This window comes from Colius striatus, chromosome 18, assembly GCF_028858725.1.
Source record: "Colius striatus isolate bColStr4 chromosome 18, bColStr4.1.hap1, whole genome shotgun sequence".
NCBI classification, from domain to species: Eukaryota; Metazoa; Chordata; class Aves; order Coliiformes; family Coliidae; genus Colius; species Colius striatus.
In genome coordinates this window covers 520,265-545,275 of record NC_084776.1, presented here as the reverse complement: position 1 = coordinate 545,275, position 25,011 = coordinate 520,265, and the positions used below count along the sequence as shown (strand labels likewise).

The following is a 25,011-nucleotide window of genomic DNA, read 5'->3' as shown; positions in this document are numbered from 1 at the left end:
GACAGGAGCCGCCTCTGACACTGCACGGTGCTTAACTCGTTTATTTTTCAGTATTACCATAAGCAGTTTGAAGTACCTGAAATGACCCCTTACCCCGGGGAGGAAAGCAGCAGTTTGGGAAGGGCTCACCCCCAGCATCCCTGTGTTCCCACAGACCACGAGTGAACCCCGATACAACTGTCTCAGAGGAGAAAATATGTCATAGACCCATCTATTTAAAGTGGGGCTTTGTTAAAAAAATAACAGCACTATTTACTGCAATCCAAGTTACTGGGTTTAAGTTTAATTGCTGCAGTGGAATCTGCTATTTCTTCATCACAGACACCTCCATCCTAGTCTTCACCTCTGGAAGATTGACTGAAGCTTGAGTTAGGCACAGGGAAGCATCAGCTCTGTCCCGTGGTGTCTCCAAGCAGCACTGTGCTGCTCGAAGGCCACATTTTGCTCTCATGGACTTTGTCGTTTTGATTTTCCAGGAACTGGAAGTCTGGACAACAGACTTTGTGCTGCCTGCAACAGTGTGGCTGTCAGGATTCTTCAACCCCCAGTCCTTCCTCACGGCTATCATGCAGTCCACAGCCAGGAAAAACGAATGGCCTCTGGACAAGATGTGTCTGTCGGTGGATGTGACCAAGAAAAGCCGTGAGGAGATAACAGCTCCGCCCCGAGAAGGCACCTACGTGCATGGATTATTCATGGAAGGTAAAAGACCACATTTTCTATGGAGTGTTGTGGACACAGAAAGCCCAGTTCAGCCTGCCGGGGGTGGGTGTCAGCACTCACTGGTGGCTCTGAACTCTACAGCTCTGCAGAGGGCTGAGCAGCAGAGCCCGTGGGGGTGGGAGACACCAGCTGAGGGCAGCACCCGGCCGCCTCACAGGCAGCTGGCTTTTGTGTGGCATGAACCTGAGGGCTGGGTTAGCTGAAGCCTTGACATTCCAGTAAATAAATGTCTTCTTTGATGTGAGAGTAAAACAAATCAGGAAACACAGAACCTAGAATAATTGCTACTAAGAAATGAGGGGGAAGGAGCTGGTGGTGTCACACAGCACCAATAGTACAGACCACACAGGACAGCTCACTATAGCTCCCACCACCACCACGCTTTGCCTTGAGCTAAGCAGCTGCCATGCAAACCCATGCTGCAGGGGTGAGTGGGGACAGGATTCGTCCAGACATCCCACGCACAGTCAGCCACAACACATCCAGGGGTCACGGTGCGATGATAACGTTGGCCCCAACAACTACCAACCCGCAACTACCCACCCTGCACCTCCACCCCAGCTGTGCTGCTGCAGCAACTCCTTCCCCACCGTCACTGCGTGCGGGTGCCAGGGGCAGCCCAGCAGCCGCACAGCCGGTGCCGTCTCCCCGCAGGCGCGCGCTGGGACGTGCCCTCGGCAGCGCTGGCGGACGCGAGGCTGAAGGAGCTGACGCCCACCATGCCCATCCTCTTCATCAGAGCCGTCCCTGCAGACCGCCTGGACACCACCAGCACCTACGAATGTCCCGTCTATAAGACGCGGATGAGAGGTCCCACCTATGTCTGGACTTTTAACCTGAAGACAAAAGAGAAAGCCGCCAAGTGGGTCCTCGCTGCTGTTGCTCTGCTCTTACAGAACTGAGCTCCAGCAGTTACAGGAAACAGCAAATGCTTTTACTTGCAAAAACACCCAAAGTTGTGTAATTTAGATGAAGTTTGATTGTACCAGAACTATTTTAGCAAAGTACTAATAAAACCAGCACTGGAGGCTGCTCCTCCAGGACGTGGAGTTTCTCTGGGCAGACGCTGGGCTTCCAATGGGTGGTTTCTGATAAAGGGCTGGTTGGGAGCCAGACCAGCAGAGGCAGCCAGATGGAACCACTGCACACAGACATCCGGGTTCCTTTCCCCCTCAGAGCTCTGGCTTTCCACAGCTGTTTGTTTGGTTGCTCAGTGCTGACTGTGAGCAGAAATTGTCCAAGCCACACGTGGGCCGGGCCCATCACCGTGTGGAACTGCAGAGCACACAGAGGGAAGGTGCAGATTTGGCCCAGCTCACCAACACATCATCCCCTACAACCCAGAGAAAGCCCAGCTGCAAGCAGATCAATCTTTGGGGTAGCTTCTTTGTATTTGTAGGTTATAGAACCCACCCTTTCTTTCACAACAAATAACTCCTACCCGCAGTAATGCCTGTTAGGGCAGTCAGACCTGCTCTGGCCACCACACAGGCCAAGGTCTGACCCTGTAATAATTCACCAACATCTAACCCCGTGAAATATCCAAACAAGTAGTTCTAAAACACAGCTGCATAAGCTTCACTCACAGCTAGGGGTAAGAAAAGCCACAGGGACAAGCAGAGCTGCTTGTTTGTTTATAAAGGAGCAGCATTTAGAATACACAACTATAAGCTTTAGACTTACCTCCAGCCTTCTCAGGTGCCAGGAATCCCTCTGTGGCACTATGAGATCAGAACCCCTCACACACACTCTGCCAGCGACCCTCAGAGGGCAGCCCCAGCCTGTGCTGACACCTTTCCACCTGCCTTCCCAAACAACTTCTCTGCAGGACCTATGTTAACAGCTTGAGCCTCCCACTTACAGCAAGTCACATCCAAAGCCCATTAGCACCAAAAGTCCACTCGTAGCAGATGAAGGAGTCAGCCCCAGAGACAGAGGCTGGTGTAAGTAAAGTGGAGATGTGAAGTGCAGGGGCCACACACAGAGCACAGGGAGGATGCATCCAGGCAGGATGGCAGCATTGCAAGGTTCAAGGAAAGCACTGATCAGATGAAGAGAGGACAAAACACTTAAAATATTCCAACAGTGTTTTCTATTAGCTGGTCAAGCCAGCATAAACACAATGTCTCTCCACAGCACTCTGACAGGAACACTTCAGAAATCAAAGCTTCAATTCCATGCAAGGGAAATACCCTTCCATGGGTTCTGTGTCATTGACCCTTGCAGAACTTCCAGTAGATGAAACCCAATACAGGCCTTGAGCAATGATTCTAGTCAGAGGCAGAAGAAAAGGGACGCCTGTTTTTTTCCCCACATCATCTATTCTTCCACACAACAGAGTACTACACTTAGTAATTGTGTAAATTCCCCTAAGAACGGCAAAGAAAACTCACCCAAAGCAGCAACTCTTCTTCTTTCAAAAGAAATTCTTAATCAGAGGTGTGACCAGCTTCACCCACAGCTTCACATACCGACTTGGCTGCTCAAAGGTTGATGATGAGACCACCCCTGAGCAGAGGTAAAGCTGCTCCTGTTCCTGTACACAGAGAGAAACATCATCCTACTAAATCCTGAGTGTTAAATTATACCATGGCCTGTAAGAAAAGCGACTTCCCAGGTGAAACTGGCCCTGGATCCAGACAAAAGTATATGCATAATTTCTCCCACGAGCCTGAACACAAGAGCCTCATTCCATGCAGCACAGCTCCCAGGACCACTAGAGCACCACAGAGCAAGGGCAGGATGTGTCCCCCACTGCAGCACTGCACCCTCCATGGCTCACACACCCAACCTCACTAATTGGCAATTTAAACTCCACATGAGCACAGGTGGGAGGTTTTGCCTGTTTCTGCCTCTCAGCTGCAAGACAGCAAAGCTTCAGTCTTGGAAAAATCCTAAACCCCTCCCTGCGATGGCCAGAAAAGGAAACCTCCCCAGGCTCAGGGGACTGGCTGAGGCAGCTCTTTCTAGATACAGCTCAAGCGCTGTGTTTGCAAATGAATACACAGTCGTGATTTCAATGAAGTTACCAGAAGCACTCGGAGGCTTCTGCAGTGTGCACAGCCTGCTGCTGCAGGAGGAAATGAGCCCTGGCCACGCTCACACATGCTCACATGGTATGTGAAAGCACCTGCTTCATCAAAGGCAGTTTTCTTTTCTCAGCCTGCCGGGTTCCTGGGATCTGCAGGCACACAGGGAGCAGAGCCCCTGCCATAAGGCTGTTCTCAGTCTTTTTTATCACTAGTTATGCTGTCACACACAACAGAAAATCCTCTGCTCTGTTTAAATGGGGCGTGTAGCAGGGAAGCAGCAAGGAACTGCTGGAAAGTAACACCAAAAGGATGAACCAACACCAGAAGGAAGGCATTCCTGTGCCAAATCAGTCTAATTTTAGCAACTCCAAATGCACCAAGAGCCATAGTCAGCCCTGCTATGGAGATTCTGCAGCGAGGTCATCTGATACAGTGAGGTCATCTGAGCCCTGAGGTGACACCGGTGTACTGAAGCTCAGCTCATGCAGTGGAGCACCCACAGACACCCAGACCACTCCAATTTCTTCCCAGATCTCACCACACATTTTTCACAATGGAACTGAATGTTACACAGGCAAAGTGATTCCATGGCAGCGTCCCAGTAGTGTATTAAGTCTTCTAAACAAAGGTCACAGAAAGTAAACAAGCAGCCAACCTCAAATTCTGCTTCCAGCAAATGGGAATGGCTTCAAGCCCTTGAAATTAGATCACTGCAGCTCTGCTTGAGAAAATTCCTTTGTCATATTTTCATTGATTCTCCCCTTCCATTAGAAACAAGCAGAGACAAGATATGAATTGAAATATTTAAGCAACTCTTCCAGTAATAGAATTGTTTTTGATTAGATACACTCTGACTCATCCTGTGGAAGAGCCCTGATGCAACAGGGCAATCCCCATTGATCTTGAAGACAACTCTGCCTTCTTCTGCCAGGACTTGGAGTAACAGAACGTGGTTTTGAGATCCCTAAGTCACACAGAGAGACACCAAACCACTTTGCTTTGTATCAGCACAGTACCTGAGAAATTACTTGGGACGCTGTCATTTCCAGCAGAAGATGAAGAGCCCAGACAGCCAGAGAACCAGGCAGGACTCAGGGAAGCAGCTGAAGTGCTCAGCAGTCTCAGCTGCTTCATGACAAATAACTAACTAACCTGGGACACTCAACACTAAACCACTGAAAAATGTCTGTGTCAACATTACACAACATCACATGAATATTGAGGATTATGTCATCTAATTTCACGGGCAATCCAACCAGCCCAGAAGTTCTCCTCTTGTAGAAACTACATCAAGATCCCCTGCCCTTGTTCACCTCCACAGCCTGCAGGCAGCCACCTGTTGTTATAACAGATTGGCATTTATACACCTACAAAGGACCTCCCAAGTGCTTGGCAAGTAAAATCCTCCAGAAGCCCAAGGTTAGCAATTCAAAGGGCCTGACCTCACTATCCCAGAGCACAGTGGCCCAAACATCGTGGATAAGGCTCGAGAAGGTGCTGTGAGATCAGTGAGAGCAGCAGGTCCTCTCCCAACGCCGTCTCTGAGCATCCAGGGCCTGAGCACTCGATATGTGAGTTCACTGGGGACACACGTTCCTTCCCGTTACTGCCTCCGTTTCCCAGCAAGCGGCCCTTGCAGGAGGCATCTCATCAATAGCCACTTAACTGACAGCTCCTGGAGGCTTCCTACGCTCAGGAAGGGTTTGAATTATTGTGGCTGTAGGGTTTTATTGCAACTGCGTCATCAGCATTCCCCATGTGACCGAAGCACAACATCCACACGAGCAGCCACTTACCTGGTGCAGCTGCTGCTGCAGGGCTTTGTTTTCCGTCACTATGGCAACCTGAGCCTCCAAGTCGCGGTGAACTGACCGATACCCAAAATTGGGAGAGCCAATCAGAGTCAGGCAGGGAAGGTTACTCCCAGCCAGGTACAGCCAGAGGCCTGCAGGAGAAACAGAAGGAAGGAGAGGCGGCAGCAGGGGAACGACAGGGTGGTCTCACGCAGCTGCTGCGCTTCAAAGGAACTAAGCATGTTAGATTAAGGAACTGTGCAAGGCCACAAGACAAAGGAAGGTTCCCTGCAGATGGTCCAGTGTGGCTTGTAAAGCTTTGTGTGAATTGTGGGGTATCCCCTGCACAGCTCAGTGCCCAAACTGCCGCTCGCTCGGTGCCACCCTGGGCGTGGAGGGCCCCCCAGATAATCCAGAGTGAGTCACTGTCATGAAGCCAGAGGTTGTTTTGCACTTCAGCATATCTCAGAAACACTGAAATAAGACAGACTTTCCGTAAAGGAAAACCTACAGCATGCATCAGAGCCCCAGGCAGACAAGCCAGGCTGGGACCAGTCAGGTCCAGAACTGGGAGCAGTTGCACAGTGACTAAGCCCTTTCCCGAGACCAGACAAGACAGTGACATGAAGAGGCATCTCCCTGCTGTGACAGGTGAATTCACATGAAATAGAGACTCGTAACAGAAGTGTGAATTATTCCACTCACTCACTTCCTGAGGAGCCACCCCAAGATGAAATCAGCCTCTTGCCAGGACACAAGACACCCAAGTGCACTCCCCCTCGCAGCTCACCCACAGCTTTGCCAGGACAAAGAGCAAGTGGGATACAACCCAGAGGCGTTTTTTTCAAGGGCAGGATGGAAACACTGTACTATTCTGTAGCACAGCAGGAAAGAGCAGCTAGGAATGGCACGGGAGAGTCGGGACTGTTGCCAAGGCGAGTCTATGCAGCCATTCTGTGTATAAACGGACCCAAGAAGTGTTTGCTCTCCTCATAGCACGGCACAAGTGCTGAGAACAGCCCTGGGCCTGTCTCTGGTAGATGGCTCATCCCAGTGCAAGTCACACAAAGACTACAACAAAGAAACTGTAGCATAAAAAGCACCTAGTCCTTAAAATAGAAGCAGGTTTCCTAACTCAACCCCAGAGCAGTTCCAAGAACGCCTTGAGTAAGAAGTTGCCGATTCACCGCTGGTTCCTGTAACCTCCTCCCCACCCCCACATCACACACACTCAGCAGCTCTGCTGCCACTTTCAGTTACACCTCCTGGCTCAGGGCTGGCACTGCCCATAACTCAGTGGCACAACTCCTCCCCAGGCTTGCCCCCACCTGCAGAGGGGCAGCAGAGCTGACACAGGGGCTCTGGGAGCCACAAAACAACACCCGAGTGGCCCAGGGATTGGTCAAGTCCTGCCCCCAGGCCGGCAGCAGCAGGGCTGTGCCCGGGCAGCAGCGACACGAGCACGCTTCCCTGTGCTCTCCAGGCAGCAGGCCCAAAGCCTTCACGGTGTCTCTGGCTTTATGGCCACCTGGCAGGATCTGCTCAAACAGTGACTCACCTTTCCAGAAAGGGGAAGCGCCGCTTCCCAGCCACCCTCAATAGCAGCGAGGCAGGTTTATCTCGGGGCAAACAGACACCTGCCCGGCACCCTGTCACCCAGCCCTGGCACGGAAAGGACCCTAATCCTGAAGGATGGGCTTGCTTCACCCACAGCACCACACCCAGAAAGGCAGCAGCAGAGGGGCAGATGTGCCCTGCTGCAGGCAGGCTTCATCACCTTCACCCAGGAAAGCCTCTCTCGTGTTGGTCCTCACACGTGCCTGAAGGCTGTGCACGCTGCCAGCTGCGCTGCTGCCGCTGCACCTGCACTGACCCAGGGGGAACACACACTGTGAGATCCTGTGCAGGAGGATACGACATGCTTCACGAGGAGCTGAAAGCATTTACAAACCAGCAGTCACAGCATTTGGTGTAAAGCAGCCAGATCATGGCTATGGGACACTTAAAGGGTGATTTTCCTTAGCCCCAGCAGGCAGCGTGACCAGGCACTGCCTGCTGCTCGGGATCTCACCTTCCCTTCCAGGGACCAGGCTCCATGTGCAACTGCCCTTCAACTGTCTCCAGGGCTTCCTCCTTTGCCCTCTCCCGTCCTGTCCTCTCTTCCACACACACTGCATGACTCCAGCAGAAGGAAGCTGGGTGAATCAAACACGTGCCAAAGGGCAGAGTATGCCACAGAAGGCGGCTACAAGCTGATCTTTCCAGCACTCCCACAAGGAAATGGAAGCACAGCAGCAAACATCTCCAATTGTCCCTCCTGCTAAGCACAGGAGCTGCTGAACTTCAAGCCTTATATCCCCCTCTCAGAGATAATACCATACAGCAGAGAGAGCCCAAAGCATTTCCATGAGAAGCCCACAGCTGGCCCAGAAACTGACTGACTGCCACGTGAGTTTGGTGTCTTGGAAAGACAGCCCTGGCTAGCTCAATCCATGCCAGGCCACAAATCCCACTCAGGAGTCAGTGGTGCCCAGCAAGAGGGGAAACCTGCAGACTACACATGGCTAGAGCACGTGCTTTCTGAAAGACAGATGACACAGGACTTCCCAGGCAGGCAGGCAGGCAGCTCCATCAGGCTGCCCCGGACTGAGATAAGGGTTTTACTGCTCTGGAGTTACTGATCTCACCACAGGAGTGGCACAATGCTCCTTAGAAAGGTCTGTAGTTTCAACACAGAGGCGTACCAGTAACACTGGTATATATTCTTCAGTCCAGAGAAGGCCTACTCAGCAGCTTTCTCCCCCTGCGACCTCTGAATCTGCCCCTGAACAGCCCTGCAGGAAGCAGAGGCATTCCCACAGCCATTAACAGCTTCTCCTTGAACAAACAACAGGAGAAGGACAGGAACAGGCCACAGCTCCAGGGGCCACATCCTTCCAGCCTTCAAATCAGACACGTGCTGCAAACAATGGAAATGCCCCTCAGCACGAAACTTGCATGTTAATGAGTGCCAGATTGGGTTCTGCTTACAGTAACAGAGCTGTCCCAGGGGAGCAGTGAGCCATCACAGGAAGTGACACGGTGACACGGTGCAGAGCTCTGCCTGCCAAAGATCAGAGGAGCAGAAGATGCTGTGGAAGACACAGAAGATGTCTCAAAGGGGCCAAGGGCCATGCCTGACCACAACACCGGGTCCTTTTGTGAGGTGTTCCACTGGGGCACCTCCACGTGGGGACACCATAAGGTTCCTGAGATTTATGAAGTGCATCAAACTCCTCAAAACAAACCCTCCATTAAGTACATTTCCTAAGCCAGTTGCAATCTTAAAATCTGCTACTGAGCAACCAGACTCCTACTGCTGTGTATAAAGTGTGCATTCTTTGGAAGGCAGCAACAACCAGTCAAGAGGAAAATACTCGTGCTCTGGTCAAGGTGGCACCGAGCTTTTTGGACACCGTCTAACAAGCAGGAGGGAATCTGGAGCCTTCTACAGAAGACCATGATCACAACATTATTTTCTGTTGTTTATAACAACTACATTTATTAAGCAATATTAATTTCTCAGCAACTTCCTCTCCAGCTGCCTCCAGCTCCGAGAAGGCGCATGGGTGCAGCTATTCACTATCCTGTGCTTTCCTGTATGCCACGACCAGGAGCTGGCACAAATTCCTTGTCACCTGCATCATCCCCAGGAAGAGCTGCTCCCAGAGAGCACAGCATCCAGGCCCTGGAAGTCACCACGAGTTCCCTTCCTGCCTCTGCTGCATCCCGCCTGGGGTCCCTGACACTCATCACTTCTGGCTGCTGAAGCTGCCCAGAGGAATACCAGAAACTGAGTCACAAGTGTTGCTGAGATCATGAACACATCCAGATGCCTCCTGTTCTTTCACATCAATTTCACATCAAGACAGTGCCTTACTGTCACCACAGGGACAATTCTTGTGTAATCTCTGGGACTATATTCGAACCAAAAGCCCAGAGGCCAAGACATGGCTTTGCATGGTTGTCCCCTGAGTGACCCAAACCTTCCAGGTTTATGCAAGAACCTTGGACGAGTTCGAACCTTGGATGAGAACTTGGGAGGCTGAGTCTCGACTCAGGCCCCCAGCCATGTCCTCACAAGTTGCACAACCCAAATTTGCACAAAGTCTCAAATGCCTTCTGAACAAGCCCCCCTTGGGCAATCTTACCTTTGGCATGGAAAGTCCACCCAGCTCTCGAGTACTCCTGCAGCTGGACCCTCTCCTGCTGGTGAAGGTAGCAGACCTCACTGTAAAACTGGCGTTCGATGTAAACATAGGCAGCAGGGATGGCACCTGCTACTCCCTTGGCACCAAAGAACCCATTCACCTCCGGCGAGGCCAGGAGGATCCGATACTCAGCCCGAGTGCCCAGCACCAGGTCCATGTAGGCCTGTGTCAGGTTGAAGTAGCCTGTGGTAAGGTATATCCTGGCATCCCGTTCAGCCTCTGTCAGCAGCGTCTCTGTCACCATCTCATCTATTTGAATCCCAAAAGGTTTCATTTGGATTAAGGGATAGATCCAGGTGTCAGGTTCTGGTTTCAGACCCCCAGAGGCTTGAGAGTCTTGCTGGGATAACAAGGAGCTGCCTTGCTTCCTGCTGTGGAAAGTCTCTGCATGAAGGAGTTCCTGCCGTGTCCTGGCAGCGTTGATCACCTCCATGACTCTGCGATTCGCTGTCTCACAATAAGCCTTCTTGTCTCCTGCAGGGAAACCACAACAGGTTGTGCTGAGGCACAGAGTTACACATCCCGTTACCCAGTGGGAAAAACTACTGACAGGACACCAACACCAGAACAAAAAGAGGACAAGTCTCAGAAACAGGTATTTTAAGGTTTGCAAAGCCACATCACAGAAGAAGAACATTCAGCTTAAAGTAGGGCAAGAAATTTAACTAGCAGCTGCTTGAAAAATCCACCAAGAAATTAAAAGACCAGGGTAAAATTAAAACAGTCACCGAGAGTGAACTGAAACACACAAACTAAATTTCTGCCACAGTCTAAGCTTCCATCACACAGCAGTGCACAAGGCCAGGGCAAAAACTCATGATGCAATCAGCCTGACAGATAGATGCCCTTCTCTGCCCACTCCAGTTCTCGCTCTGTCTTCCTAACTCAATACTCACTTGATTCCCAGCAGAGACCTGGCTACAAAATATTAATTACCAAATTAATAATGAATTAAAATAAATAATAAAAGTAACTCTTATTATAGACATTAACATAAAACCCAGGAAGAACCTGTCAAGGAACATAAGCTTTATTTAAGGTGAGAATTATGAAGAAGCAATGACAGCTACAGAGGAATCTCCAGCCTTTGCACTCTCGGTCAGATTGAGTGGTGATGGCCACTGTGCTAGGAACACTGAGAGATCCAGTCTCAAAACTCTAGCAGTGTTGATTTTAGTAATGTGTGGCACAGAAATAGGACACCCTGCAGCCTGTACACAACAGTCAGCCACTCAGCAATTCACAAACGGATGGAGTCTAAGTCACCCTTCAACCCCAGCTGTCCTCCAGCCCGAGGAGCCAGCTCCCCCCTACCTCGGTACGGGTGCACCATCCCCTCCTTCATCTGCACCGTATCATCTTGCTGTAACTGCAGCGACACGTCTCCAATGGCATCCACTAGCTCTGTGAAGAAGTCTGCAATCTCAGGAGAGTCCTGCAGGAGAACATAGCGGTCCTGACGGTTGGTGAAGTACAAATCACTCAGGTTGGCTCTAGGAGAGAAAAAGAGAAGTTGAGTTCCAGAAGGGAGCGTAGGCACATGCCCCTGAACACCCCAGCCGAGGTTACAGAGCTCACTCTGCCTACACCTGGACTAACACAAAAATTGGCCATTTCCTTTCAAGTCCCAAGAAATCTTTCTTTTTCCCTTTTGAGAAACTCTTTTGCATGAGAATCTCACATGGAAGAGCTGTGGTTGCTCCTCCATCTCAGAAGAGCACTGGTACCATCACCAGGCAATGAGCAGATGCCAACAAGGAAGCTCAGACAACACTGGCAGCATCCACAGCCTCAAACCTTGCCCCAAAACCTCAGCTACATGAACCGTGTAAGGGCCTGAAGAGGCAGGACTCACCCGCTCAGGATCACATTGTCATCAAAGAGATAGACCTTGATGTGCTGCAGTCCAATGGTCTCGTTAAAACGCTCTGGGATGAGGAGCCTGAGAAGCCCACGCAGGTTTGGCGTGTGGAAGAGGGACACACGGACCTGCCCAGGGAACCGCTGCAGCAGTGGAATGAGCATCGTCCGAGAATTCTTCCTGCCTGGGAGAGAAGGGGGGTCTCACACAGGGGTCACAGCAGGCAGGGCACCCACCAGGGCACAGCACCACAGCAGCTCAGCCAGAAGCTGCTTACACAGCGGGCACCCACCTCACCCACTGGCACTTAACCTCTGCTCCTTTTTCTTTTCTTTTTCAAGTCACTTTCATTTATACAATGTCAATATTGAAATTGACATCCAGAACTGTAAGTTCTTTGATGAATGGGCCTTAGAAACAGTCACTGAGCAGGTCTGACACCATTCAAGATTCTTAATCAAGCCACAGTTAGCACTAGTAACATGTGCTACCAAGGGTGACCACAAAGGTTTCTGATTAAGTGTACTGATACCTCCAATGATTCCCACTTGCCTTTGACAGTGAAGATATAGGAGACTATGATGGACAAATCCACTGACAAGAGGATTGAGCAAGACAGTACAAGTTGCACAAAGTAGAGTTTGTCCCTCGCATTCCTACCACCTATTTTTGGAAGAAAAGCTCCTCAGCTTGAAGATTTTCTGGGAAAAGGTAGTGAACTGGTCCACAAAAGGCCAGTTTTGAAAGGGGTATGATTTAAGCAAGTAGGTCCAACTGGTCTAAACAGCCTCTCTCTGAAAATGCAGTTTTACACAGCCCAACTGTAAAATAGGCCTTTGAAGAAAGCAAAGGATTGCAATACCTACCCCGAGATCCCCTGGTGTAGTCAAGAAGAATGGAAACTCTGAGGTCAGACGGTCCCTTTGCTTGCAGCGACTTCTCCAGGGTTTCTTCTAAGCAATCCACCTACAGAGAAGACATTTCTTTACTCACTACAGAAAGCAAAGAAAGCTTGATAAGGAAAGTGTTCAGCAGACAGGAGGCTGGTAGCCATGAAAGCTTCCACACCCTATATGAGTCTTTCCTATTCATGCAAAACGCTGCTAGTTTAGACTTTGCATCTGCCGGACTGGCAACCTACTCCATCAGCCTAAAGCAACACATGAAAGGGCACTGGTTTTATATGCACACATTCCTCAAGCCACTGAAGGGCAATTAACAGTAGCAGAAAAAGTCCTAACATCATCCCCAAATGACAGATTTGCATTTCCAAAGAGAAGCCTTGGTATGAGTTCACAAATGATACAGAGGTAGTTTTACTCTTCAACTACAACGCTGTTTGTCATATGCAAATTCTAACCTTGTGTACAAGCCCAGACAATGCCAGGCACAAATCCCTCCCCAGAACTTTGTCCACCTTTACCCTGGTGGGGAATGTGCATTCTGACATAAGGAATTGGCCAAGGTCAGGCTTCTCCCTAAAGGTCTTTGGTAATGCTTTTGTTTTGAGAGGGGAGAACAGGAAACAGAAAAGGTAAACATGCAGCAAAACTGACCTCTGTCTTAAATGCAAGGAGCTAATACTGCATCTGCACCTACACTTGGAGGTCAAAACACAGCACTACATACTGACAACTTTATCCATGTTCAAGAAAGTGCCAGGGAAAAAAAAGTTACTTGTGAGCCCAAAGTTCTGCAAAACCCCTTGGAACCTGGCAGCCTGAAACAGCCAGGCTCATCGGGCACTAAAAGGTGCAGCAGTTCCATGGCTCTGCTCTAGGCATAAACCAGAACCTCCCTGTGCCCCCTCCCCACCCCACACATAGGTACATCAATGCAGGAGGAGCCCCAAGAACACTCCCAAGGAGAGGAAAACACACATGTCAAATTAATCCCTGCAGGAAGGTTTTAAGGATATCACCAGTTCACCAACTGCACCTCACACACATCTCCTGTGGAACAGGAAGCTTTTTGCAAAGGCAGGCATTTTCCTTCTGCATTCACATTCTCCCCTTCCCAAACCCTTTCCACACTCACCAGCTCCTGTTCACGGAGCCCCGTTCCCAGGTATAGAGACGCCATCACCACTCGCCGTTTCGCTGCCTTTATCTGTGCCTGGGGTGGCAGAAAACAAGTTGAGTTTCCTCCTCTGTCTCTGTGACAACCAGGAGCTGAAGTCCTAGACCACAGAAGAGCTGTGGGTGCCCCAAGGAGAATCACTTCAGCCAAATCACAGCACTGTCTCTCTTGCCTTGTGGCAGGCAAGGTACAAGGACAGCACACTGACAGCAAAGATGTGAAACACACACATCTGCACAGAACAATATCAGCACCACTGTCACATCCAAAACTCATCAAAATGCTTTCTGCAAAACTGCTCCTCCCTAACAACTTATCTGTGATTCTCCATAACCACTGCAGCTCCCAGCCCCTAAAAACCATTCCTACCACTTGGAACCCACAACTCACCTTCAAGAGTTCGTAGAATTCAGTTGGGGATGAGAGCACCTTGACATGCGAGCTGGAGATCCCAAACTCTGGGACCACATTCCTGATCCACTGGAACCTGTGTGCTCCTTCGGAACAGAGCAAACACGGTGGGGCTGTGATCACAGGAACGGGAGATGTGAGCAGTGGGGCTAGAAGTAGCCATGATGATCTGTGAAGAGAAAGATGGGGAAATTATGGTGGAGCAAACAGCCTCCAAGGAGGTAACAGGAGAGCTGCACCCAAGGCCAACGTGCTGCAAGGACCCCCAGTGGCAAGGTGCCTTTGCCTTTCACAATACCGGCAGAATCACCAAAGCCAAATCTAGAAACAGAAACACACAGGCAAGAAGTGGGATCACAAGGTCACCAGCTCTTTTCCCTAGCTGGCAAGGGAGATGAGGGGAAACTACTCTTTCATCCAACAGGAACACAGGAGAGGAAACAGGCTAGGAGCTGGAGACCCTGGGGAGGTGAACTCTGGCACGCAGACGTCTGGCGGTGCCACTGTGGCACCAGCTCTACCTGTAACCAGGCACTTCTGAAGGGCCTTCATCACACATGCACTGACCAAAAGTCACTTCCATGCCCAGCTTAGTTCTCAGCTTGGATAGTTTCATTTCCAATTCGTTTTAAAGACATTTTTTTAAATCATGCTACTCTGAAAGTGCCTCAAAAAACAGAAAAGTGCCTCAGTGCCTCAAACTTATCCGAAAGAAAGATCCACAGCACACACAGAGCCCGAGTGCAAGTCCCAGCAACAGCGGGGGAGTCACAGCACCAGAACCCCATATCAAGGATTGAGTGTGTTCCAACAGGTAGGAGCCAAGAGCCACAACTGAGAACCACCAGGCAGTCCCTACAGCGATGCCACTTGCACTCTGCACAGGCACTTACAGAAGGTCAAGGCTTCTCTTACAGACTTCAAAGTAACTGTGAGGGAAACAGCAGGAAGCTCCTTCTTCAAAAAGAAACTGCAGAGCAAGTTTAAGCCCTTTGAAGTCACTGAGGGAAGAAACCAACAGGCATGCTGAATGGGGTGATGAGAAGCCAACGGCATCTTTTCCTCTCTGGAGGCTTCACGTGGGCAAATCCATTAAGTCATACAACAACCCCTGGTGGGGTTTGTCCACATGACAAAACCACATTTCAACACAATTAGCAGCAGCAACTCCCATGAGATCCAGGAACCGAGGAGCTACGCACTGAACTACATCCCCCAACCCCTCAGAGAGCGTTCTGCCCTGCAAACCCTGCCCACAGGAGCCAGACCCGCCGTCGGGACACGGCCACGGAGTTGCTCCCAGCCCGGAGCAGCGCCAGGCCCCTGGGCCATGCTGGGGCCCATCCTGGGGCCGCTGCTCCACCACCACACACCAAGAGGAAACGTGATTATGACCTTTTACCAGAACTGGTTGTGAGGAACTTTCAGGTTTTACCACAACCCGAAGCCCAGATGACCACAGATTCCAGGAAGATGATTTCACTCATTTCCTTCGTGATAAAACCCGGGATCCTCACAAGGTTTCCGAACACCCTTACGCAGAAATCAGACAGTTTGCAGTTGCATTTCCTGGAAAATCCACTAGTTTGCCACTGACTACTCATCACAACAGAAATCTGAGTCAACTTCAGCAAGAATTCCTAGGACTGTGCTTTCGACAGATCATGTGGGCCAGGCTCAGGCTTGACACACACGGGCTGCTGAAAGCAACAGCTCACAGAACCAGAGTCACAGAACGGTGGGGGCTGGAAGGGACCTTCAGAGATCATCTATTCCAACACCCCTGTCAAACCAGGTCCCACCTAGATCAGGTCACGCAGGAACGTGTCCAGGCAGGTTTGGAAAGCTCCTGAGGAGCCTCCACACCCTCCCTGGGCAGCCTGGGCCAGGGCTCCCTCACCTCAGCACTCAGTTTACTCCTTATGTTTAAATGGAACTTTTTGTGTTCCAACTTCATCCCATCACCCCTTGTCCTGTCACTGGATACTACAGAAAAAAAGTGCTGCCCCAACCTCCTGGCACCCACCAGTGAGATATTTGTAACTATTAATGAGCTCCCCCCTCAGTCTCCTCCAGACTAAACAGCCCCAGTTCCCACAGCCTTTCCTCACAAGGAAGATATTCCAGCCCCCTGATCATCTTGGTGGCCCTACGCTGGCCTCTCTCCAGCAGTTCCCTGTCTCTCTTGAGCTGGGGAGCCCAGAACTGGACACGGGACTCCAGATGAGGCCTCACCAGGGTAGAGCAGAGGGGCAGAACCTCCCTCAAGCTGCTGCCCACACTCTGCTGGATGCCCCCAGGTATTCCATGGAAGATGTTAACAGCTAAAAAAAAAAAAATCAAAGCAGAAAAGAAATACCAGAAATACTGGTTTTCAAGCACACTCCAGTCAATCTTTACACAGAACCTGAGCAGGATTGTCACGAGTCTTTGCTCAACTACATTTCCAAACACTAGTACAGGGACAAGAAGCCACTTCCCAGAAACACGATCCCAAGAAGCCATTTTCTGAGAAAGAGTATGAAAACAGCCCATTACACTTCACCCACCCGTGCTGGGGCTGAATGTCAGGGTAGGGACTGACACGGGAGCCTTCCCTGACTGAAACCCATCCACCCTTTGCTTGGAGCTTTCAGATCAACTCTACACATGTACTGACAGCAACCAGCTCTGCACTCAGGATTTTCTGCTGCCTACACAGCTGAGAGCAGATCCACACCACTGGAGTTTTTAATCCAACACTGAAATTTCAGAACTCGTTTAGTGCTGAGAGCCAAAAGCTTTTAGAATGGCCAAACACATCGGCATTGTGCTGCAGCCAACAGCAACCGTCCACCAAAGCAGCAGCTTCTAGGCGCCGGTGCCCGAGAGCAGCCCAGGCAGCTTCCCCAGCAGCACGCAATCCCAGGCCACACACACCACGGCCAGGAACCACGTAGCACTGTGGAGAAATCACCAAAACTCCTCACTTTGACGAACCAGCTTTCAGAGAAACCAAGCATGGGGCAGGGGAGCCCGTCCCTTGTACTCCACGTCATCAAGTTAACCAGAAAGGGAAAACAGAACTAGAAGGAACCACCTCGAGTCTTTTCTGCAAAGGGAATTGACCCTAAATAGAAAGGAGGGATTTTTGGTACGTGTTCTATTTTTAAAAGGTGTGGTTTTGGTACACAGACTCATGCTGGAGCCGAAACACTTTTGTTCACGGTAAAACCTCAGCTGCAGAACCAGAGGTGAAGTGAAACTGCAGGATGCGGCGCCGTCCTTTCACCCACGCACCCACCACCAGCGAGGGGATCTACACGTTGCTCTGAACGCAGGGCTCAGTAATTCACAAGCACCACACCGTGCTGAGGAAACCAAAACAAAGCTTGAAAGTAGCTTCCTTGGCTTAACCGGGACATGGAGCAGAAGAGGGGCCACCGTGGCGCTCTGAGACAACCATGAGGGCGACTGCAGCACATCTGCTGCCAGGGGAAGGGAGAGCAAAGCCGTGCCACGGCACTGCCCAGCTTGTCCAGCTCAGCACCACGGCTTGTGACAGCCGAGGGCAAAGCTGTGCCGAGCACAGGGCGAGTTCCACTCGGCATATGAAAGACAGAAGTGGAAGAGAATGAAGGCCAGGGCTTGTGCCGCGGGCAAAGGGGCAGCGGGCGCGGGCTGACAGCCCAGCTGAGCTGCAGTGGCAGAGCCGGCCCCGGGCCGCGGCGGCGAACAGCGACCGTGCCTGCGGAACCGCCGGGCCCGGAGCAGCCCGAGGGCCGCCCCTTCCCGCGCCCCGGGAGCGCCTTGACGGGGACGCGCGGGGCAGAGCCGCCGGGAGCGGAGCCGGGCGGGTAACGCGGCGGCGGCAGCGGGTCCTTACCTGCGGGCGCGGCGGTCGCGGCCGCGGGAGAGGCGGTCGGAGAGGCGTCCGAGCAGCGCGGCCAGGCCCGGGCGGCCCCGCGGCAGCCAGGCCGCCAGCAGCCGCCGCCACAGCGCCGCGCCGCCCGCCGCCACCATCGCCCCGCGCGCCTTCTGCTTCCGGCCGCTGCCATGGCGACGCGCCGCCCCGCGCTTCCGCTTCCGGGCCGCCGCGGGACGGGCGGGTCCCTCCTGCGGCCGGTCCCCCCCCGGCCCGGGAGCGGCCGCTGCGTGCCCCGGCGCCCGCGGCACGGCCCGGCCCCAGCCCCGGGGGCTTAGCCGCCGGCCCCAGCCACCCCCGGTGTCCCAGAGCCCTTCCCCCCCGCCGCCGCCCCGGCCACCGCGGCCCCGGGCGAACGGCTCCTGGGGAAGGACGCGGCTTCTTCCCGCGGCGGGACGGGCCCGGGCCCGCTGTGCGGTCACGGACGGGAGCGCCGGCCCCCGCCCCGGGCTCCCCGCGGCTCGGCGCCGGGAGAGGCGGAGCGGAGCGGGCCGCGGGTCCCGCCGCGCTGTGCCCGGCCCGCCCCGCTCCCGCCCCGGCCCTGCCCCCGGTGCCGCCACTCCCGCGGGCAGAGCTCCAGAGCTCGTTTGCATTTCAGACCAGCTGGTTCACCGCAGCCTCACTTCCCAGAACTGCTCCTCGGGTGTTGATTCCTGACTGGCAGCGGCGGCGGCTCCTCAGGGCAAATTAAACTATTTAAAATAAACCCCACTGACAGAGTCTGGTTTGTTTTCGAGGTCGGATCTGATACTCGCCAAACGAGAACGCAGAGAAATCAGCTGGGGAAGGGGGCACCCGCGGCCCCACTCCCCTCCGCCCGCTGCCTGCTTTGCCAGGCCGGGCACGAGCCTGTCCCGAGTCCCACCGCGGCCACCGGACCCGAGCCAGGCCGAGGGACAAGGAAAGCCCTCCGGGACAGTCCCCGGGGGCACGCAGCCAGGGGAGGGAGGGCCCGGGCCCGGGCGCCTCGCCGCGGCTCCCCCCGGCCTGCCACGGCTCCGCAGACGGGCGCCGCGGCCTCTGCCCAGGGGCACACGGATCCACAGCTCCAACCGCGTGGCGCGTCCCGGGGCTGCTGGAGCCGGCGCGGTCCCACTGCCGGCCACAGCACCGCGGAGCCACCGCGGCCACGGGCCCCTGTGGGGCACGGCCGCCCCGGCATGGGGCTGCGGGCGGGCTGGCTCCGGCGAGCCCCGAGGCACAGCTTCGGGAGGGGTTCGCCCGTTATTGCCCCCAGATGTGAAGATCGAGGGGCTTCCCCCCCCCTCCCCCGGGTCTCCTGGGCAGGGCAGAGCTCTGGCACGCCGTGCTTGAAACAAAGGTCGGCAGCACGGGGGCGGCGCATCTGCAGCCCCCGCTCCGCGGTGCCCCCGCCCGAGCCCACCCGTCTGCCCGCACCGGCACCGGCTGCGGGGGGGCTCCGGACTCCGCCGGGCCCGCGGGACGCCCACCCCGCGAAGGGCCGTCCCGCGGGGAACGGGGGTCTCGGCGGGTGCTGGGGCCGCCCCCGCGGCCCGGCTCGGGGCAGCCCGTCCCGGCCGAGCCCGGCTCTCCCGGCAGGGACGGCAGGGAAGGGAGGCAGGGCGCGGGGGGGCGCCGCGGCCGGGACTCTCCTCTTCTTAGAAGGAAAGAGCGGGAGGGGGCGGCCGCGCTGCCCGGAATGGGCCGGCGGTGGCTGGCGGCGCGCCGAGGCGGGCCGGGCCGGGCGGGGCGGCGGGAGGGCGCCGGGGAGCGTTACAAGAAGCCGCGCAGTTCCAGGAACCCGAGGGCGGGCTCTGCGCCCGCTATAAGAGGCCTCCCCGGGCGGCCCCGGCAGCTCCGCCGCCGCCCGCCGCCGCCGAGACCGGCCCCGGCACCCGCGCCGCAGGTACAGCATCGCTTGCGACGGGACGGGGCCGCGGGAGGGGAGCCGAGGAGGGATGGCCCGGCATGCCGGCGCCCCCGGGGGGGAGGAGGTAGCCGGGTGCCAGCGGAGCCGGTGCCCCGCGGCCGGAGGATGGCCCGGGAGCGGGGATGCCGGCGCTGCAGGGGAGCGGGACGGCCGGGACGCCGGTCCCCCGGGAGGGCGATGGCCGAGGGCCGCGGCTGCGGTGCCCCCCGGGGCCGGCGGCGGCCGGGAGTGCCGGTGCTCGGGAGGGCATCGGCCGAGTCGTCCCGGGGACGGGGCGCCGGGGACCGCGGTGCCGTGGCTCACCGGTGTCTCTGCCGCAGGTGATGGTGTAGCGGCGGCTGCTCCCGGCAGCAGCACCCCGAGCACGCAAAGCTGGCTCCCTGCGCCATGGTCACCCACAGCAAGTTCCCCGCCGCCGGGATGAGCCACCCCCTCGACACCAGCCTGCGCCTCAAGACATTCAGCTCCAAGAGCGAGTATCAGCTGGTGGTGAACACCGTGCGCAAGCTGCAGGAGAGCGGCTTCTACTGGAGCACGGTGACAGGCGGCGAGGCCAACCTGCTGCTGAGTGCCGAGCCGGCCGGCACCTTCCTCATCAGGGACAGCTCGGACCAGCGGCACTTCTTCACCCTCAGCGTCAAGACGGAGTCGGGCACCAAGAACCTGCGCATCCAGTGCGAGGGCGGCAGCTTCTCCCTGCAGAGCGACCCTCGCAGCAGCCAGCCCGTGCCCCGCTTTGACTGCGTGCTCAAGCTGGTGCATCACTACATGCCGCCCGCGCCCTGCGCTGTCCCTGAGCAGCCGGGGGGGGCTCTGCACCCCAAACGCACCTACTACATCTACTCGGGCGGCGAGAAGATCCCCTTGGTGCTGAGCCGCCCACTCTCCTCCAGCGTCTCCACCCTGCAGCACCTCTGCCGCAAGACCGTCAACGGGCACCTGGACTCCTACGAGAACATGACTCAGCTGCCGGCTCCCATCAAGGAGTTCCTGGACCAGTACGATGCCCCCCTCTAAGGGGCCGGTGATGCGAGGTTGCACGCTACAAGCACAAGAGGACAGGCACAACGCCCCACCGGCGCAGGGACTTGCAGGACACGCCGAGCCTCTCCCTCCGGGAAGGAGAGGATGGGGACTGGAGTGAGCTGCTGTGGGCCCGGGCCTGTGGCCAGCGCCGCCGGGTGCCCTTGGTGCTGGGGGACCCCCCCCCCCGAGGAAGCGCAACACTCCCCATCCGTGGGGAAGGAGACTGCTCTGGTCAGACTGTGGATGTTACAGTGCAGGGGCCTTCCTGTCACAGCCCGGGAGAGCCCGTTGGCAAAGCCTCCAGGGGCTCGGGCAAGCCAGGACGGCGCCCGTTGCTGGTGCCCAGCAGCTGCATCCCCGCTGCTGCAGCGGGACCGCCCCTGGGGTGTCCTGGAGAGAGCCCTGTCTGCCACCAGAGAACGGAATGCACTGGATCCAGCTAGTGCCTGATCGCTTTTCCTCGGTTTTAAGGGGAAAGTGTTTTTTGCCCATACTGTACTTTACCTCTTGCTGCCTCCTTGCAGCTGGAAGCTCCTTTCAGGCCCCAGACTTGGAGGTTGCTGCCTTTTTCTCCCCTCGTTGCCATTTTCCAGGGACTAAGCCTTAATATTCTCACCCTGCCCTGTGGTCTGGGTTACTGCACATCGTTTGGTGACGCCACGTGATAACGGTCCCGGTGACACGCCGTGAAGGGAGGGGAAGCCGTGTCCCGACACCGCTGAGAGTCCCGCCGGAGACCCGGTGCCGCTGCTGGACTGTTACCCCGAGTGTCAACCCCCCTCTGCCAGGCCCTGCAGACCCTCTCCACGCTGCTGCCCCGGGAGCAGGGCGGGAGGATCCCCCGGAGCATCGTCTCGCTTTTCTGCGTCCGCCCAGAGAAGCTGTTGGGTTTTCCTGGCTTTTTCTTTTCTTCACTTTGAGTTTTTTACACCGAAGGGATGTTTACAGGCCAACGTGAATCACTGTCTTTTATAAAGATTCCATCTTCACCTCCAGCCTCGAGGGCTGAGCAAAACCATGCTTGAAAATTCAACCAAACCAAAACTCGGACGAAACTTTGCACATATTTATATTTATATTCAGAAAGGAAATGTTTCCATAATTTATAATAAAGAGCACTATTTTTTAACTAAGCCCCTCAGACCTGGTTTGTTTTCTCCCTTGTGCTCCCAAGGCCGCCCGGGCCCCCCCGGCGTGACGCACGTCCCTCCCGGCCGCTGCCCTCGCTGGGATGGTGTTTACACCACGTAAGCGTCGGTTTCCTGGAGCCGCTCTCCTCGCCGGGTGATCCCGCCGGTGACTCACAGCCGGCGCCCAGAGCTGCTGCCCCAGGTACGTCTGAGCCCCGCGATGCCGCTGCGCTGCCCGGGCTGAGCCGCGAGGCACCGCGGCGACGGGACCCGCCCCCGGCTCTGGGCACAGGGCAGGACACGGCCTGTTGCCCTGGGCACAGAAGGGCTGAGCTGGTGGCCAAGGTTGGCCCCTAGCCCAGTTTTGAGAGGCAAAGGCTTGTGATGGTGTGAAGAGCTGCAGGAGCAGGGTCCTGAGAGGTGTGGAGTTACAAAAGGAGTTTGTGATGCTTCTACCGTGGGTGCAGCAGGCTCAGGGGAGAGGGGTTAAGCAGGAAGGCAGAGGGCGTTAAGCAAGGAGGCCAAGGTCATGCTCACCCCCAAAGCAGACTTAAAAGCTCCATCCCTGATTGGGGCTGTCCTGTCCTGTGCAGATCCCCACCTACCAGACCCCAGCCTGGCCCAGAGCAGATCACCAGGGAACGGTAGAAGAGGAGGGAGAGGATTTCCCCAGTGTCCTTGGGGGCATTGGCCATGAGGCCATGAACCGGGCACTGGAATAAACTCCCATCTGTGGCTGGCTGGAGTGTGATGCCCAGTGGGAGAGCTGCATCCAGGGCAGAGAGGGGAACTCTGGTACCGCAGAGGTTGGCCCCTGCAGAGCCCCGGGCAGCCAGGACAGGCTGTGTCCAGGTGCTCTGTGCTTCACAGCTCTCCCAGCACCCGCTCAGCCTCCACAGCACCCTCAGCCCCACACCCCCAGCATCGTGCCAGGAGTCCTGCACCACGCTCCTGTCCAGGGAAACCCAGCCCCTGGGAAAAGGCTTCCCTTAGGAACCTTCCTGGAGCAGAGGGAGGGTAAATGTGCCCACTTGGGCTGCAGGCACAGGACTGTCCCAGTGACTATTTTGGTGCTGCTGTGTGGGGCTGTGGCTCATGCTGCCAGGAAGCGCCGTGCGCCTGTCCCGGCACCCGCCCCAGCTATGTGAGGAATGTCCATGTGCACGGGTGGCTGCCCGCCAGGCCCTGCCAAGGCACATCCCCACGTCAGGGCTCCCAGCAGCACCGGTGACTCCCAGCTCTGTGCCAGGGAACGGGTGGGAGCAGCAGCAAGGCCACAGCAGCTCCCTGCCATGGGCAGCACCTTCCCTGCAGCACTCGCAGCACCTGGGGAGGGATCTGGAGCATCACAGCCCTTGGGCAGAACAAGGCACAGCCGGGGATGGGGAACCAGGGCTCTGGAGGAGCTCTGAACATCCCCAGCCTCCTCCATCAGAGTGTGGGGAGCTGGCAGCATCCTGCCTTGGCACAGAGTAGGGAAGCTGCCCACTGGGGGAGGGCAGCCGGGCTGCCTGCAGTGGCCCTGCCCAGCACCCCATGCCGGACCCCTGCCCTCTCATCCCTGAGAGAACGACCCCGGCTCTGCCGCTTCCCAGAAGGTCCCCAGACCCTTCCCTCCCGCTCAGGCTGCGGCGGTGCTGCAACCCGCTGCTGAGTCGAGAGTCCGGGAAGCGCCGCCAGCCCTGTGGGTTTCTTGGAACAAACCCAACCTCACGGCAGCGGTGACGCAGCGGCCGGCGGGCAAATCCCTGCTGGAGGTTTCACAAACCTCTCGCCTTCTCCAGAAAAGCCAAGTGGACTTGGCCCCGTGTTTCGTAAGCAGAGAACTGAGCGTGTCACGGGCAGCCAGTTCCCCTCTGCCCCGGCCAGCTGAGCTCCTGGATGGGGAAGCGTTCACCACGGTGATCAGACCCTGTCACTGCCAGGAGCTGCATGGGAAGTGAGGCACAACTGCACAACCCCAAGCCCGTGGTGGGAGGGAGGTGGCACCGCAGGGAGCACCCTAAGGGTGTCCCCTGGGCTCACTGGGCTGTCACCCAAAGGGCCGGTCACCCACCAGCCTCTCCTGCCCTTGCACCCGGGACTGGGTGATTACCTCAGGGAAGGTGGCAGTGACCAGCGGCACTGGTGGTCCCTGGGGTGGCAAAGCCAGGCGGGGAGCTCGCCGTGAACACCCCGACCTGGCGGCACAGGCCTCGTGTGCTTCCTGCTGCCTCAGTTCCACAGCGCCAGGACGTTCCCACATCAGCGCCGTGCTTCCCAGTAGGATGCAGGAAAGGGCTGTGCTGCAGCCGGGGACTTACTGTAAATGGCACCACCTGCTCCTTACATGGCAGTTCCTCTGCAGGCCAGGGCCAGGGGTTGGTTGGGAACAGGGACTGAGGCATCTGCTCCCCGGTGTGCTGCCGGGAAGCACAAGCTCAGCTCTGTGGCACAGCCCAGGGCTGGTGCCAGCTGCCCCAACTCGGGATGGGCAACGGCTGCCAGTACTGGTGGAAGAGCAGGGCTGCAGAGCCCTGCGGCTCGACCTCCCTGGAGCCCATGGGAGAGCCCTGGTCCTACAGCATCCCCTCATCTCACTTCTCTGCCCCGGGCAGCCCCATGCACACATTATCCCTAGCCCTGGCAGGGGCTCGGCCAGCAGTAACCCATCTCACAGCTGGCACAGAGGAGAAAGAGACTTGACCGCCAGGAGAGCCGCAGGGGCTGCCCCACACCCCTTCATCAGGAGCCTGGTCTGAGCCCCCAGCTCTTCCCAGCCCAGGCAGGGCTGTGAGTAGGGGGGAGCGTGGGGCAGCAGCAGGACCGCCGCGCCGAGGCCAGGGTGTATTTCGGGATGCCGATGAGCCCAGAGGCCTGTGTACATCCCCATGGAAACCCCTCTCTGTTGCTGCTTCCCCAGCCAGACCCG

At 55.9% G+C, this 25,011-nt stretch overlaps 3 protein-coding genes across 8 annotated transcripts in view; 2 read left to right on the top strand and 1 right to left on the bottom strand.

Annotated features, from left to right (window-relative positions):
• The window catches only part of DNAH17 (dynein axonemal heavy chain 17), a 30,855-nt gene extending 29,079 nt beyond the window's left edge, over positions 1 to 1,776 (top strand). For all 6 annotated transcript variants that reach the window (XM_062010849.1, XM_062010843.1, XM_062010845.1 and 3 more), the window contains 2 exons: positions 477 to 702; positions 1,378 to 1,776. In XM_062010849.1, the coding sequence (XP_061866833.1) occupies positions 477 to 702; positions 1,378 to 1,625 (474 nt within the window). In that variant the 3' untranslated portion in view covers positions 1,626 to 1,776. The remainder of the gene's footprint in view (positions 1 to 476; positions 703 to 1,377) is intronic.
• PGS1 (phosphatidylglycerophosphate synthase 1) lies at positions 24 to 18,551 on the bottom strand. The gene is made up of 10 exons (XM_062010850.1): positions 18,015 to 18,551; positions 14,129 to 14,318; positions 13,697 to 13,774; positions 12,526 to 12,625; positions 11,654 to 11,843; positions 11,113 to 11,291; positions 9,739 to 10,272; positions 5,552 to 5,700; positions 3,117 to 3,259; positions 24 to 1,559 (listed from the first exon to the last, which is right to left on the bottom strand). Exons 1-9 carry the CDS (start codon positions 18,149 to 18,151, stop codon positions 3,140 to 3,142), a joined length of 1,677 nt encoding a protein of 558 aa, XP_061866834.1. The 5' UTR covers positions 18,152 to 18,551; the 3' UTR covers positions 24 to 1,559; positions 3,117 to 3,139.
• Positions 18,552 to 19,836: 1,285 nt separating this feature from the next.
• SOCS3 (suppressor of cytokine signaling 3) lies at positions 19,837 to 22,103 on the top strand. The gene is made up of 2 exons (XM_062010812.1): positions 19,837 to 19,920; positions 20,265 to 22,103. Exon 2 carries the CDS (start codon positions 20,332 to 20,334, stop codon positions 20,959 to 20,961), a length of 630 nt encoding a protein of 209 aa, XP_061866796.1. The 5' UTR covers positions 19,837 to 19,920; positions 20,265 to 20,331; the 3' UTR covers positions 20,962 to 22,103.
• The last annotated feature ends 2,908 nt before the right edge of the window (positions 22,104 to 25,011 follow it).